Raw genomic sequence first — 15,134 nt, 5'->3', positions numbered from 1 at the left:
CTGATAGTCCCAAGCCCTCAGCCATCCACTCTACCCTTCCTATCAGCTCTCAGACTTCTAGCCCCAAGGACTTCCACCCTTGCCCATCTCCAGTACACAGTTTGGCTGAAAAATATTCTAAGTCCAAACAATGGAAGGTTTAACATTTAGAAACGAGCACTTTCTTTCAAGAAAGTGCCGTGGCATAGTGGTTAAGGACACTAACTGCTATGCACAAGGACCTGGGTTCAATTCCAGGTGGGCATGCACAATTTTGTTAAAAAACTTAGTATAAAAAAAAAAAAAAAAAAAAACCTTCTTTTCCAGGAACCCCGGGATTTGAACCGGGATCCCCTGGCCTGGCAGCAAGCAAGCTAACCACCAGGCCACAGGCCTCTTGATAGATAAGATATCAGAACTTATATTTAAAGGTTAGGATTGCGCAATTTCAAAAGGTCAGAGGGCACAGACATTTGCATGTATTTAAATAACAAAACAGAAATTTCAATATTTTAAGACAGAGAATACACAAAATATTCAGACCTTGCGTTTATTTTAGTTCAAACATTTGCAAACTTTTCTACATTTACACTTTTAACTGTTTTCATGTCAAGTCACTAAAAATTCAACTGTTTTGATTAAAACTTGAACACACAACTTGGAGAAAGATTCTGCTAGGATTGAAATGTCAGGTACTCTGAATATTTCACAATTTTCGGTAACTTGCTATAAACACTAAAATTTGTCAGCTTTTCTGGATGAGCGAGGGCGCTACTGCTGTGATGTGAATCAGGGAATTCAGGCAGCATTCAGTCCTTTTTTCCCTCTTTCCATAACCATTGTGCAATAAAGGCAGTGTTCAGTTCTTTTTTCCTCTTTCCATTACAAGTCTGCCATTAAGGCAGTGTTCAGTTCTTTTTTCCTCTTTCCATTACCATTGTGCCATTAAGGCAGTGTTCAGTTCTTTTTTCCTCTTTCCATTACCACTGTGCCATTAAGGCAGTGTTCAGTTCTTTTTCCTCTTTCCATCACCACTGTGCCATTAAGGCAGTGTTCAGTTCTTTTTCTCCTCTTTCCATTTACCACTGTGCCATTAAGGCAGTTTTCAATTCTGTTTTCCTCTTTCCATCACCACTGTGCCATTAAGGCAGTGTTCAGTTCTTTTTCTCCTCTTTCCATCACCACTGTGCCATTAAGGCAGTGTTCAGTTCTTTTTTCCTCTTTCCATTGCCACTGTGCCATTAAGGCAGTGTTCAGTTCTTTTTCTCCTCTTTCCATTACCATTGTGCCATTAAGGCAGTGTTCAATTCTGTTTTCCTCTTTCCATCACCACTGTGCCATTAAGGCAGTGTTCAGTTCTTTTTTCCTCTTTCCATTACCATAGTGCCATTAAGGCAGTGTTCAGTTCTTTTTTCCTCTTTCCATTACCACTGTGCCAATAAGGCAGGGTGCAGTTCTTTTTTCCTGTTTCCATTACCACTCTGCCATTTAGGCAGTGTTCAGTTCTTTTTTCCTCTTCCATTACCACTGTGCCATTCAGGCAGTGTTCAGTTCTTTTTTCCTCTTTCCATTACCACTGTGCCATTAAGGCAGTGTTCAGTTCTTTTTTCCTCTTTCCATTGCCACTGTGCCATTAAGGCAGAGTTCAGTTCTTTTTTCCTCTTTCCATTATCACTGTGCCATTAAGGCAGCATTCAGTTCTGTTTTTCCTCTTTCCATTACCATTGTGCCATTAAGGCAGTGTTCAGTTCTTTTTTCCTCTTTCCATTACCACTCTGCCATTAAGGCAGTGTTCAGTTCTTTTTTCCTCTTTCCATTACCATTGTGCCATTAAGGCAGTGTTCAGTTCTTTTTTCCTCTTTCCATTACCATTGTGCCATTAAGGCAGTGTTCAGTTCTTTTTTCCTCTTTCCATTACCACTCTGCCATTAAGGCAGTGTTCAGTTCTTTTTTCCTCTTTCCATTACCACTCTGCCATTAAGGCGGTGTTCAGTTCTTTTTTCCTCTTTCCATTACTATTGTGCCATTAAGGCGGTGTTCAGTTCTTTTTTCCTCTTTCCATTACCACTCTGCCATTAAGGCGGTGTTCAGTTCTTTTTTCCTCTTTCCATTACCACTCTGCCATTAAGGCAGTGTTCAGTTCTTTTTTCCTCTTTCCATTACCATTGTGCCATTAAGGCAGTGTCCAGTTCTTTTTCCTCTTTCCATCACCACTGTGCCATTAAGGCAGTGTTCAGTTCTTTTTTCCTCTTTCCATTACCACTGTGCCATTAAGGCAGTGTTCAGTTCTTTTTTCCTCTTTCCATTACCATTGTGCCATTAAGGCAGAGTTCAGTTCTTTTTTCCTCTTTCCATTACCATTGTGCCATTAAGGCAGAGTTCAGTTCTTTTTTCCTCTTTCCATTACCACTGTGCCATTAAGGCAGTGTTCAGTTCTTTTTTTCCTCTTTCCATTACCACTGTGCCATTAAGGCAGTGTTCAGTTCTTTTTTCCTCTTTCCATTACCATTGTGCCATTAAGGCAGTGTTCAGTTCTTTTTTTCCTCTTTCCATTACCATTGTGCCATTAAGGCAGTGTTCAGTTCTTTTTTCCTCTTTCCATTGCCACTGTGCCATTAAGGCAGTGTTCAGTTCTGTTTTCCTCTTTCCATTGCCATTGTGCCTTTAAGGCAGTGTTCAGTTCTTTTTTCCTCTTTCCATTACCATTGTGCCATTAAGGCAGTGTTCAGTTCTTTTTTTCCTCTTTCCATTACCATTGTGCCATTAAGGCAGTGCTCAGTTCTTCTTTCCTCTTTCCATTACCACTGTGCCATTAAGGCAGTGTTCAGTTCTGTTTTCCTCTCTCCATTACCACTGTGCCATTAAGGCAGTGTGCAGTTCTTTTTTCCTCTTTCCATTACCACTCTGCCATTAAGGCAGTGTTCAGTTCTTTTTTCCTCTTTCCATTACCATTGTGCCATTAAGGCAGTGATCAGTTCTTTTTTCCTCTTTCCATTACCATTGTGCCATTAAGGCAGTGTTCAGTTCTTTTTTCCTCTTTCCATTACCATTGTGCCATTAAGGCAGTGTTCAGTTCTTTTTTCCTCTTTCCATTACCATTGTGCCATTAAGGCAGTGTTCAGTTCTTTTTTCCTCTTTCCGTCACCACTCTGCCATTAAGGCAGTGTTCAGTTCTTTTTTCCTCTTTCCATTACCATTGTGACATTAAGGCAGTGATCAGTTCTTTTTTCCTCTTTCCATTACCATTGTGCCATTAAGGCAGTGTCCAGTTCTTCTTTCCTCTTCCATTACCATTGTGCCATTAAGGAAGTGTTCAGTTCTTTTTTCCTCTTTCCATTACCACTGTGCCATTAAGGCAGTGTTCAGTTCTGTTTTCCTCTTTCCATTGCCACTGTGCCATTAAGGCAGTGTTCAGTTCTTTTTCCTCTTTCCATTACCACTGTGCCATTAATAAGGCAGTGTTCAGTTCTTTTTTCCTCTTTCCATTACCACTGTGCCATTAATAAGGCAGTGTTCAGTTCTGTTTTCCTCTTTCCATTGCCACTGTGCCATTAAGGCAGTGTTCAGTTCTTTTTTCCTCTTTCCATTACCATTGTGCCATTAAGGCAGTGTTCAGTTCTTTTTTCCTCTTTCCATTACCACTGTGCCATTAAGGCAGTGTTCAGTTCTTTTTTCCTCTTTCCATTACCACTGTGCCATAGAGGCAGTCTTCAGTTCTTTTTTCCTCTTTCCATTACCATTGTGCCATTAAGGCAGTGTTCAGTTCTTTTTTCCTCTTTCCATTACCATTGTGCCATTAAGGCAGTGTTCAGTTCTTTTTTCCTCTTTCCATTACCACTGTGCCATTAAGGCAGTGTTCAGTTCTTTTTTTCCTCTTTCCATTACCATTGTGCCATTAAGGCAGTGTTCAGTTCATTTTTCCTCTTCCATTACCATTGTGCCATTAAGGCAGTCTTCAGTACTTTTTTTTCTCTTTCCATTACCATTGTGCCATTAAGGCAGTGTTCAGTTCTTTTTTTCCTCTTTCCATTACCACTGTGCCATTAAGGCAGTGTTCAGTTCATTTTTCCTCTTTCCATTACCACTGTGCCATTAAGGCAGTGTTCAGTTCATTTTTCCTCTTCCATTACCATTGTGCCATTAAGGCAGTGTTCAGTTCTTTTTTTCCTCTTTCCATTACCATTGTGCCATTAAGGCACAGTTCAGTTCTTTTTTCCCCTTTCCATTACCACTGTGCCATTAAGGCAGTGTTCAGTTCTTTTTTCCTCTTTCCATTACCACTGTGCCATTAAGGCAGTGTTCAGTTCTTTTTTCCTCTTTCCATTACCATTGTTCCATTATGGTCGTGTTCAGTTCTGTTTTCCCTCTAATCTTTCCATTACCGTTGTGTGATGTAGTAGACTTCATGGAATGGTTATAGCGCCCTCTGTTGTTAGTCAGCATTTTATAGCAGAGCCTCTGATGCAGCAAACATAATGGAAATTCCTCCTGCCAGGATTGCTAGGAGAAACCAATTAATGTCATCAAGTTCTGTCAGTATTATTCCAGTGTTAACCCTGAAGTTGCCAGGTTATTTTGTTCCATCTCACAGCCGAGATCCAGCTGCTGGCCACTTCACCCCTGCTTGCCTCTCTCCACCCAGGAGTATAAATGGGTACCACCATTAGGCGGGGAAGCAACCTGCGATGATGGACTGGCTTTCCATCTAGGGGGAAAACAAAATATGCTCAGTCATTTCTTGCCAAGGAAACTGCAAATAAACACCAGCCTGATGAGCCACATAGGCTCGGACCTTCCTTTCTTTTTTTTGCTTTTCTTTCAGGAAAAAGGGGTGCTTGTAATGAGAAAGATACACTTATGTGCAATTTCCACAGAATTGGTGTCAAAAAGCCCACAAAAGAGTTACTGAAATACTCCTGAAGGCTTGACTACTGTACTGTGGCGATATCAGAAAAAAATCTTGAGGGGGCAGATCCTATCTACTCCCTGGTTCTTTTAGGGTCAAATGAGCACTCACAATTAACTGCCAAATGGTGACTGTTAAATTGTCAAACCTGAAAGTGATTTGGTTCAGGTAATATCTTATGACCCCTATTGGCTTGACTGTCTATACTTGAAGTCTTCAACATTGCCTTAACATTGCTTTGTGCATTGACTGTGACATCAATGTTTGGCCTCAACATCATCTTCAATATTTGAAAAGACAACTTACAGTCACTGCAGAAGACAGACTTCTCCTGGATGGACAGCACGTTCTTCCATTCTCACTACCATCTCTGCTTCTATCCACTTGCCAACACTTGAAGTGCCCTAACAACAAAGAAAAAGTTAACTGGACTGGAGAAATAGAAAGGCCTCATTTCTGTCAATCAATATGAATGATTCCAAAATCATTTTCATCATTAAAACAAGTACAATATATAACCCTAACTGTTCAGGGTTGTTTGACCATGACTAGAAACCCTGCCAGACACACCAGTCTGCATCATTTGTCAAAGTAATTTGCTTGCCCAGTGTAACAAGATCCTACAGGTCAACTCTCCCCAAGGCCAAACAGCCTGGCAGTCCGGGGTTGCCAGCCACCAAAAGATCCACCAGTGGCATTGTTCAATGGGACTACCTCCCATTGTCTCAACATGACCAGTTTGTTTGGCTGCTGTTGATTAATTGCCCAGTGCATCAAAAGTCGTGTTCCCATTGGATCTTTTTTGGTTAACTTAATACAACTTTCCTGTAGAATTACGAAATTAAATCCAATGGGAACACAGCTACAGTGCAGCAGACTTTTCCATCTGCTGCAGTATGCTGCATCTGGCAGGGTTAGGGTCAAGGTCAATGTTTGCAAAGTCATACATGCAGTTTTCACCAACTTTTTAAACTCCTCCTCTAAAGGTAGTAGACTGCTGGCCCTCTTTGATTCCGCAATCTGACCATCTTGCTTGGACCTTCATCAATGTTCCAAGAGCAGATATTATGATAATAAGAGGCTTGATCTGTGAAATTAAAATATTCACAAATTGGTTTAAGTAATTCACCCATTTATAATAAAAAATTTCTTTTTACTAGACAAATATTCATTTTCATGGTGCTATTTTTAAGGAGCTGCAAAAAACGGTTCAAAGATTCAAAATTATGACTTTCATCAGTAAATTTAGGTGGAAATTATACCCCAGACAGGTTTACCACCGGTTATGTTCTTAGCCATATTTGTCATCATGTAACGTGCATAACATCTGGCACCGTGCAGTCCGTTTAGTTTTTAATTTAGTTCTCTAAGACAACAGAAATTAACACAGAACCATACATTTTTTTTAATGGCTGCACCAAGTGGCAAATTCCACTTTATTTTAAATAAGGAAAGATTTGCAGTTGAAAGGCAGATACATTATTCAATTTATGCCTGATCTTCCTCATCCTATAGGGGCGGGGAAAGGCTATCCCCCTCCCACACACAGTGACATAACACCTTCCATCGCTTTCCACCCCACGCAGCCCCCCTCTCTTGGATGGAGGGTAAAGCCACCACAGCAGCCTAATAATTGCGATCAAATCAGAAGGGTTAGCAGGTGTCAAATACATGTACATGTGCATGGGCAATGATGTCATATCCAGATGTCTCCCTCGTTCAGTCATCTCTTACCTGATTGCCAGCTGCCAGGTGTGTATGCAGGTGTGGTGTCCAGCATCAAGGCGTGCCAATGCAATGCAGGCATGTAGGGTGCATTCAATTACAAGGCAGACCGGGAAAACTAGCAAGCTATCACAAGAAGAGAAACTCAAACTAACTAAAGAATCTCCAACGGCAAAGTTGCAGGGAACTGAATCAATAGGTGTTATGTTCGCCCCTGGCCCGGCAGTGCGAGTTGTGGTTGAATGTAGTATAGCGCCCCCTTGTGGTCCGCGTGGTTTTTGTTGATTAAGCTGCGCAAGTGTTCAGTCGCGCCAAGTTTTAGTCCATTTTAGTGCCTGTCTTTTTATCATTTTTAGACCACTCCGTTCTGAGAGCCTTACACCAGGAGGCCACTGGCTGCTGCATTCCAGACCTATAGGCAGCGTAAGGGCACTTCATTTACTGGACAGCCCAATTCTTTTTACCTCAAGTGGTCCACCCACGACACAGGAATGAGAATAAAGCAAGGTTCACGAATCCTGTACTAGTCCGAGGTTAACTTGTCGAAGAGAGGGCGCTCTCGGCGCTCCATGTTCGTCATAATAGGAACTCGCACACCATGTATCAACCCCCCCCCAAATGATCAACCCTTAAAAAAAATGACCAAACTGAAAAATTTAATAAGACTTGAAAACCATGAACTAAAATTTAACCCCCCAAAAAAGGGCTGGGGGCTGTGGAATCACGGATCAGCCAAAAATTTATACTTCTCCACTGCCATGCTCAATGTACATGTAGGCGGGCCTGCACATACAGTGTGCGCGGTCTTGAACTTCAAATGACTATCGTAACAAAACAATATGTTGGATTGAGCGCACCTAATTTTTACAAACTGAAGCATGGGACGGCCGAGTCACAGTGCCAACTGTGAAGTTACATGGTCCAAAATAACTGGGCTTTTTTAGCATTCATCAGCACAGTGTGTCAAACATGTACGCTCAGACTTCAATCACTGACTCTAGCAGACAGGACTCAAGCAGAAAACCACACTCCAGTTATGTGGAACAATAAATGACATGAAAGTTGACTTGTCTCTGCTGATCTGCTTCACTGAGTATCATGGCCACACTACATGTATGTGGCAAAAATTAAACATGCAAGTAGTCTGCAAAAGTTTAAGACCACCTGGAATTTTATTGGTATTTCTGTCACTGGGCCTGCATTACATTGTCTCATTGAATGGTGCATAACATCAGTGGAGTAGTGCTATCTGTTGCTTTTGCAAAAGCAGGTCTGGTATGATATTTTGTCTTTAAGGTAGCATGGGTAAAACAAAAGTAATCAGAAAAAAGTCTCAGTAATCAGAAAAAGGAGGGCACACTAAACATTAGACTGTTAACATTTCAAATCATGGAAATGTAGTCAAATAGCTGTTTAACCAAGATACGAAGGTTGCCATGATTGATTGGTTTAAGTTTGGTTTTTCTTCAGGTTGATGCACTTTGTATGAGTGGTCCTAAACTTTTGCAATGACTGTACTGGCATACTACATACTTTTACAGGCATGAAAGCCTAAGGGGAGCTACTCTTATGTTAAAAATAGATTCATTCGAACACATGATAGATGCTAGTTGAACGCACCTAATGTGATGTGCAGTAATTAACGTTCTCAGAGATCAACACAACTGCTGGTGTCTGGAGTTGTACATGTTCACTGCCAGTAGAGATCTTGAGCAAATCACAGTTGTAACAAAATTAAGGCATCGTAAGAACAAATAATTCACCAATGATGGTGAGGAATTCACCAGTTGGGCAAATTGAACACGATAAACTACTAGGTGAATTAATCAAAAAGGCAATTGAAAAATACCTGTAGGTGGCTGACACCGTTCATGGCTGACACCGTTCATGATCCCAATGTTTCAGCCTTCCTCCACTTGTTTCTAGTTTAGGAGTAGGGCCACGCATACGGAGGTATAGTCCACTAGCCTGGCCCTAATGAAGTTGAGTCTCTAACGTGCCACTCTTCGACATTTCCTCGACTTTTCTCATGCATCACTGCCAAACCTCTTTGCTGAAAAACTTTGAATTCATTCAGTTACAGTAAACCTTTAAAATACACGCTACTGATCACCTCTGTGAACAATTTTGGTGAAATGAAATTTAAAAACCTGTAATTCAAAATCAACGGCATCCAGAAATTGGCACAAATTCAGCTGACTGTTCGTTATTTGTGGCACACTTGAACAAATCTCTGAAAATACCACATCAAACGTAAGTTCTTCAAAGTGGATAAATTCTAGTATTACCCCTAAATACACATACATGAACAAACCAATTTTCAGAAAAGTAGGCATAACGTTGTTTAACTTTCTTCACTGTGGGTACATTTTCAAAAAAAAATAAAAATGGAAATTAGGTTAATAGACCTACAGTACACGATTGATGCAATTGCAAAGGCTTTGGAACTCAGTACAGTACACAGTGGCAGTAGCAAGTGCGTGAACTCAACACTTCTGTCGTGTACGATGCAGGCCTACGTAGGCCTACATGATCATGGATGTAGGCCTAATGAAAGGTAGACCCGTAAACAGGGCCCAACGTACTCTCTAAATCAGAAAGAGTGAAATTAGGGACAAGACATTTTAGAGTGAAAATCACTCTGAATTTAGACTGAAAAAGGCTAAAAATAGCCCCTTCCTGGTTGAAGCTCAAGTGAAATTTCAATCTTTTGGAGTGAATAAATTTCACTCCAATTCGTCTGGTCCTTAATTTCAATCGGAGGGATTGAATTTTCACTCAAACAGAGTGAATTTTCACTCTTTGGAATTTAGAGAGTATGCTCCTCCATCGTATACTGGGCCCTATCCCGATTCATCGGGGATATCCGGGGGCATTACACCTGCTTGATTTTATGAGCTGAAAATGCACCAGTATGTTCGGTCGTTCACTACTCACGGGGTAAAGTATCCCCTTGGTTGGTTGTAATTGACATTATCCAAGTCAGTGTGTCTCACACTTGACACAATTCATCTAAAATGTGGCACTTCATCTGTTCATCTAGCCCTATGACCGAAGACATGACAATTTTAAACAATATGACTTTGGCACATGCTGGGCACATCATGCACACAGGACCTCTCTGCTGTAGTTGGGCCGGCCCAACTGTAGCACTCTAGTTGGGACGGGCCCAACTATAGTTGGGACTTATGCTATAGTTGGGGCGTAACAGTCTCACTCTCAACATGGTGTTTTCCTTCCTCCATGGTCTCAAGGACTAGGCCTACATGGCCTATGGATTTGATTCCTGTAAAGTATTAGTGTCAAATAATAAAAGCTAATACATGGTACTTACTAGTACTTAATTTAATGGTGTGCCAGCGATTCCACAGAGATTAATTTCTTAGGTGCTGTCTTGATGATTGGATTAATTAATAAGCGGCCACCGTGCGCTCAGTACATGTATACCACAGACGTGCACGTACGCGTGCGCCACCGCACCCACGTGTTGTTTGCAGTGTGTCTGTCCGTACCGCGTTCTGTGAAATGGGTTTTCGATGCAGCGCGTGAGTGAGCTTTGCGTAGTGACGTCATGCACGGAGTGACTGGCTTATCGTCGATCACCGAGAGAAACAGCGCCACCAATTGATTGATTCAAATTATTATCAGTCGTCAGACTTCTTAGAAATGCGCAGTATCGTTACGAGCTTATAGAATGTAGCAGTCAGTCAATCGAATAAACGACGTAAGTTCGGCATGTAAAGTCCCTAACCCACTCCTTTATTTTTTCGAAATTCCCTCATCTGTATGTCAAATAAGTTAATGCAGCTGTATACAGGTATTTGTAATTCTGTTTAGGCTTACTACAAACCATGAAATTACAAAAGCAAAATCTATTATGATTAGCTTACCAAGTTGTAAGTTAAACTTACAAAATCATTGCCACAAAGTACATAAAAGTTTAGGGTACTGTGAATAATACTATTTTATTATTTTATTTAACAACATTGTGCACTTTTCTACTTTTAGTTACAAAAAGACATAAGGACAACGTGTGTATGTATGTTAACAATCGGACTGGGCATAAGGACAATTGAAAGCAAAATTATAAACCAGATTAAGCGTGTGAACAAAATACTTCAACCGAATGATTAATGAAAAAGAACCATTTTATCAAACCAACCATAAAGAAAAACTGACTTGGTACTCATACATACATAGTAAGCCCCCTCATTCCGAAGGAAGCTTAAAATCGCTGTCTTTTAAGTGTTACTTGTCCAGTTGCTCTTTAGCTATCTATCCGAAGGCTGAATGTCAATGCCGGGCTCGTGTCTTTTCAGCAGGGGAAGAAATAACATTTGTACCGCACACAGGAAATACCAACCGGCGAGCACGTAAAAGACCGTCTCGTAGTTCCCCGTCGCGTCCAGCAGCCAACCTGAGTGAAACAACACAAATCGGTCAGTTCAAAGTCCTGTTCCTGTAGTTGAAATCAATGGTGACAGGAACCCTGCTGTCACTTTATTTAAAAAGAATCATTGAAAAAGTTCAACGAAATTGAAACTTAACTGGGAAATACATGCTGCCATCCCTTAAGGGTGGGGGGGGGCACCGGGGTCCATGACACCCCCCCCCAAAAAAACCGAGCTTTGTTTGATAATAATGAGATACAGGCAACGTTTTGTCTGTGTATTTTATTTCCCCTCCTCCAAAACACGTGCGAAAAGCCCTCCAATGGTAGCCTCACTCCCCCAAAAGGAAAAAAAATTCCAAACAGTTTGGCTTCCCAGAAAACAAGTTCCCCCCCCCCCGAAATTTTGGCTCTGCATCTGGCCTTGCCATTCTTCTTAAAACAACGACAACACCTCAGTCATTGCGTTGGCGTACATTTCGCAAAAGAAAGTGTTGTTCTCAATAACAGAAGGTGCATTTGCTGTGATGTCTAAATATATGACACTTACTTTACAGTTTATAAATAAGCTATGAATCTGAACTTTGAACTTTGACTCACTGAATCAGATTACCAGTGCTTAACTTGATTGATTCGAAGTGGATTCAGATATTTAATGTTATTTATTTTTGGCACCAAGCACACTCTGTTCTGATAGTCAAGTGACGAAAGAAGCTTCCTGATAGCTGAACTACGATCTTGTCAGGACAAAAAAATCTTTTAACATGTGAACCAGCAGACATCCCGTAGAATCTCGAAATACATATGGCTTACCTGCCATCACTGGACCAGTTAGAACTCCAATGCCAACAGAGAAACTACACAGCGCCACACCGACAGCGAAGTTGGCCATACCGACGAACCGCCGCGTCAGGACAACCATGACAGCGACCAGAAACCCAACGGCAAAGCCCTGGACGGACGAGGCCACCGCCAGGGCGGCGTAGCTGTCCACGTTGGCGACCAACAAGGTCAGCCCGGCCAGGGCCAGACCGGCAGTCGTCACGTGCTCAGCGGCCAGTCTCCAGCTGATGAGCACGCCGTTGACCAACCGACCCAGCAGGATGCCGACGCCAAATAGACTCAGCAATACGGCGGCGTCTTGGGACGCCACACCCGCGCTTTCAGCTCGGGGAATGAGGAACTGCAGAAATCCCAAGTAGGACAAGCTGAACTCGAACTGCAGCAGGCACAACAAGGCAAAGCGATAGCTCCTTATCAGAATGTTTAATCCAAACGTCTCTGAGAATCTCTTGAGCAAGGTCACGCCCACTGCATGACGAGATCTCTTGGAATCTTCAAGTGGAGCGTACCCATCTCTGTTGCCTTGGGTAACTTCACTAACATGGTTCCCCTCACTCAGAATTTCAAGCTCGTCTGTAGCATCGCAGCATCGCTCGTCCTCCGTGCGTGGAACTTCCTCAAAAGTATCCCTTGCATGATCCAAAATGGGGTCGTCCCCACACTCGGGTGAATCCGCCTGCTCGACGGTCGCATTCGATGCCCGGTTGGGCCGTTCCGCTCTCAAGGGAGATCTGAACAGGGTGCTAAACGCGACTGCGTTTGCCATCAGAGCAGCGCTGATGAGAACGGCTCCCCTCCACCCGAAGTTGTCCAGCAGAGCCTGCATGAGTGGCGGTGCCGCGATCAATCCAGTCCCGCTCCCGGAGAAGGCCACGGCATTAGCCGTCTTGTACTTCCTCTTAAAGTGAAGAGCGACTATCACTATCGCAGCTGTGTAGCTTAGCCCTATGCCGGTACCTTGAAGGAAAAAAAATGTAAAGAAAAGACGGATGAACTGCTCATTCAAGAAACCGATAACGCTGTCCTCTTTTTGCGGAGAGGTTTGAAAGGTCAATTTGCCAGCAGTGGTTTAGGACTGATGTTTGACGAAGAACTATAAAAGCTTGCTTTTGCTGCCTTTTTCACAAATTTTGGAGGAAAATTGAGTGCTTGGGCAAAAAGCCACAATCAATACTTAATGTTGTCAAATTCTATAGATCCATCTTCACTAGGACTTGTGATGTCACCATAGGCGTAAAGACCACGGGTCTCGAGAACTCGGGATCAGTAAATTTCCAGGTGAACGTCTTCGCCAGTCGTTGTTTGGTCTAATCACGGACGCCATGTTTCGATCCTCCGAAAAAACGCTTCACAATTTTTCTGGTGAGCCAGAGACAGCAATGTGGCAACTTCGGCAACTGGAAAGTTCTTTGGAACCTTAACTCTTAGAATATTTCCGAATTTTACAGACAAAATAACATCCGAGTTTTCCGCGGCCCACGCACGCTCTGTAAAATCCGACTCCAATGCTTCTGGCAGCGCTCCAACTCACAACTTGGTAAATCTGATAAGCCACGACGAGTCAAAATTCAAAGACAGAGCCACTAATTCACCGAATCCCTTTTTGCTAAATCACCTGTTAACACTGCAGTGAAGTACAGCTGGTAGATGCTGGACACCCAATGGCTGCTCAAGAGACCACATGTCGCCAAAAGTCCCCCGAGAATCCCGCACCGTCTGCAGCCTTGTCGTTTGGTCAGAATACCTCCGATGATGCCTTTTTAAAGGGGAAAAAGGCGGGAAATCAATCACAAAGCTCTCTATGTCAATTCGGGCTTTGGACTTGGACTCCGACTTGTTGATTTTGTTAAATATGGTTGACTTGGTTAATTTGGTCGAGTGGCTTTTTTCTTTTATTAAGCTTTGTTTTCAGATTTAAAACTTGCAAGATCAATTCTTGAAAACTGCAACGAAGTTGTAATATGCATGCGAAGAATGCAACTCAATCAGAGGGGAGTTGCTTTAGGGATTTGTTGTGGAAACTTTTCTAGGCAGAAAAAATTCAAGTAAAACAGTTACAAGTCAAATAGTTGAAGAATGGACTACTGTTTTGTGTTGTTTTTTGAAGCGCGTACAGTTTGTCGAGCAAGGTTTTTCTGAGGCCAATCAGCGCAGAAAAAAATATACATGCTAAGCAAAACTGGCTACCAGCCGGAACTTCACGATAGGTGTATTGCTGGTAACTGGCGTCTGCCAGTTTTTGCTCGGCAGAGAAATTTGGTAAGCAAGATTTCCTGCTGAGCAGCAGTATGCGGCAGATCTCCACCGCTTGAGATCGGCCCCCATCACGTCGTTTACCGCCAAAGGCAGAGAAGGACGTCATGACGCTCTGGACGGCCGCCGTTTGCTTGGCGCTGGTCTCGAACTCTTGCTTCCAGCTTTGGTAGAAGATCCCGACGCACCGGACGAGGCCGATCAGCAGCGCCACGTTCAAGTGGGAGGCCACGACCACCACGATGCCCCACCGGGCCTCGGGAGGGTCTGGTATCTCCCCTGCTGGAGGCCGTCTACGGGGTGCTTCACTCCTCGATGCTTGCTTCATGTTCTGCGGGGCGACTACACTGACTCTCTTTCACATTCCCCTAATTAACAATGAATTATGGAAAACAATTATGGAAGAAGTTTTACCCAGCAAAACCGTGGTGTTGAATTCATATAATCTTCGTAAATCACGCCAACGGCTTATACTTTAATATAACTTTTGAAAGGCAATGCCAAATGACAGAAAATTACTGTTGATGTTGTTTTCTTCGTGCACGCTCTTCCATATAATTTCAACGCAACAGGAATCCTAGGTTTTACATGTATAAGTTGCACCACACATCAACTTTTAAACCTCTGCGAGTCAGCGCAGCGTGTCGTGCATCGAACATCTTGCTTGTTTTACACTTTCCAGAGCATTGCAATTATCACAGTGCTAGTTTACCTGATTGTGATTTCAATGCCAGAATCTCGGGAAAAATACAAAGGGATAGAATCTTACCTTGAAATCTGCAGCGTCGAAATCGAAGTGGCCTAAACATAGTAGACAGCGCAGATAATTCCGTGCCTATTATTTACTTGATCAGTCCAGAGATCAGCCCAAAAAAAGCACAAAAGCTAAAAGAGGTGCTTACTCAATACCCTCATCTGGCCTTATTACATGACCTTTACCGATAACGAAAAAGAAGAAAGAAAAATAAATAAATAAATAAAACTAGAATCAACTAATCTATTCCATCCCTACAATGTGTAAACATTGCAACTGGAAAA

The 15,134-nt window shown here is 42.5% G+C and overlaps 1 protein-coding gene across 5 annotated transcripts; it reads right to left on the bottom strand.

Annotated features, from left to right (window-relative positions):
• Positions 1-417: 417 nt before the first annotated feature.
• Positions 418-15,027, bottom strand: LOC110977887 (monocarboxylate transporter 3-like). 5 transcript variants are annotated; one of them, XM_087145417.1, is made up of 8 exons: positions 14,181-15,027; positions 13,459-13,599; positions 11,814-12,800; positions 8,231-11,027; positions 6,620-6,736; positions 5,850-5,972; positions 5,192-5,289; positions 418-4,684 (listed from the first exon to the last, which is right to left on the bottom strand). In XM_087145417.1, the coding sequence occupies exons 1-4, from the start codon at positions 14,422-14,424 to the stop codon at positions 10,882-10,884; spliced, it is 1,518 nt and encodes a 505-aa protein (XP_087001543.1). In that variant the 5' UTR covers positions 14,425-15,027; the 3' UTR covers positions 418-4,684; positions 5,192-5,289; positions 5,850-5,972; positions 6,620-6,736; positions 8,231-10,881. The 5 variants fall into 5 exon arrangements, with proteins under 5 accessions (XP_087001543.1, XP_087001541.1, XP_087001544.1 ...); XM_087145415.1 differs by having other exon boundaries at positions 6,620-11,027; XM_087145418.1 differs by having other exon boundaries at positions 5,850-8,671; positions 9,945-11,027.
• Between the last annotated feature and the right edge of the window lie 107 nt (positions 15,028-15,134).

The sequence above is a fragment of the Acanthaster planci genome, linkage group LG14 (genome assembly GCF_054643075.1).
Source record: "Acanthaster planci isolate LZ-2023a linkage group LG14, COTS_SCS, whole genome shotgun sequence".
NCBI classification, from domain to species: domain Eukaryota; kingdom Metazoa; phylum Echinodermata; class Asteroidea; order Valvatida; family Acanthasteridae; genus Acanthaster; species Acanthaster planci.
This window is presented reverse-complemented; position numbering and strand designations above follow the sequence as displayed.

Excerpts from the sequence above, each read along its gene's own strand:
- LOC110977887 (XM_087145414.1), bottom strand. The coding sequence starts at position 14,424 with ATGAAGCAAGCATCGAGGAGTGAAGCACCCCGTAGACGGCCTCCAGCA. Across the intron at positions 13,600-14,180 it reads GTCCTTCTCTGCCTTTGGCG|GCATCATCGGAGGTATTCTG; the intron begins GTAAACGACGTG and ends CCCTTTAAAAAG. Across the intron at positions 11,028-11,813 it reads AACTGGTCCAGTGATGGCAG|GTTGGCTGCTGGACGCGACG; the intron begins GTAAGCCATATG and ends TGTTTCACTCAG.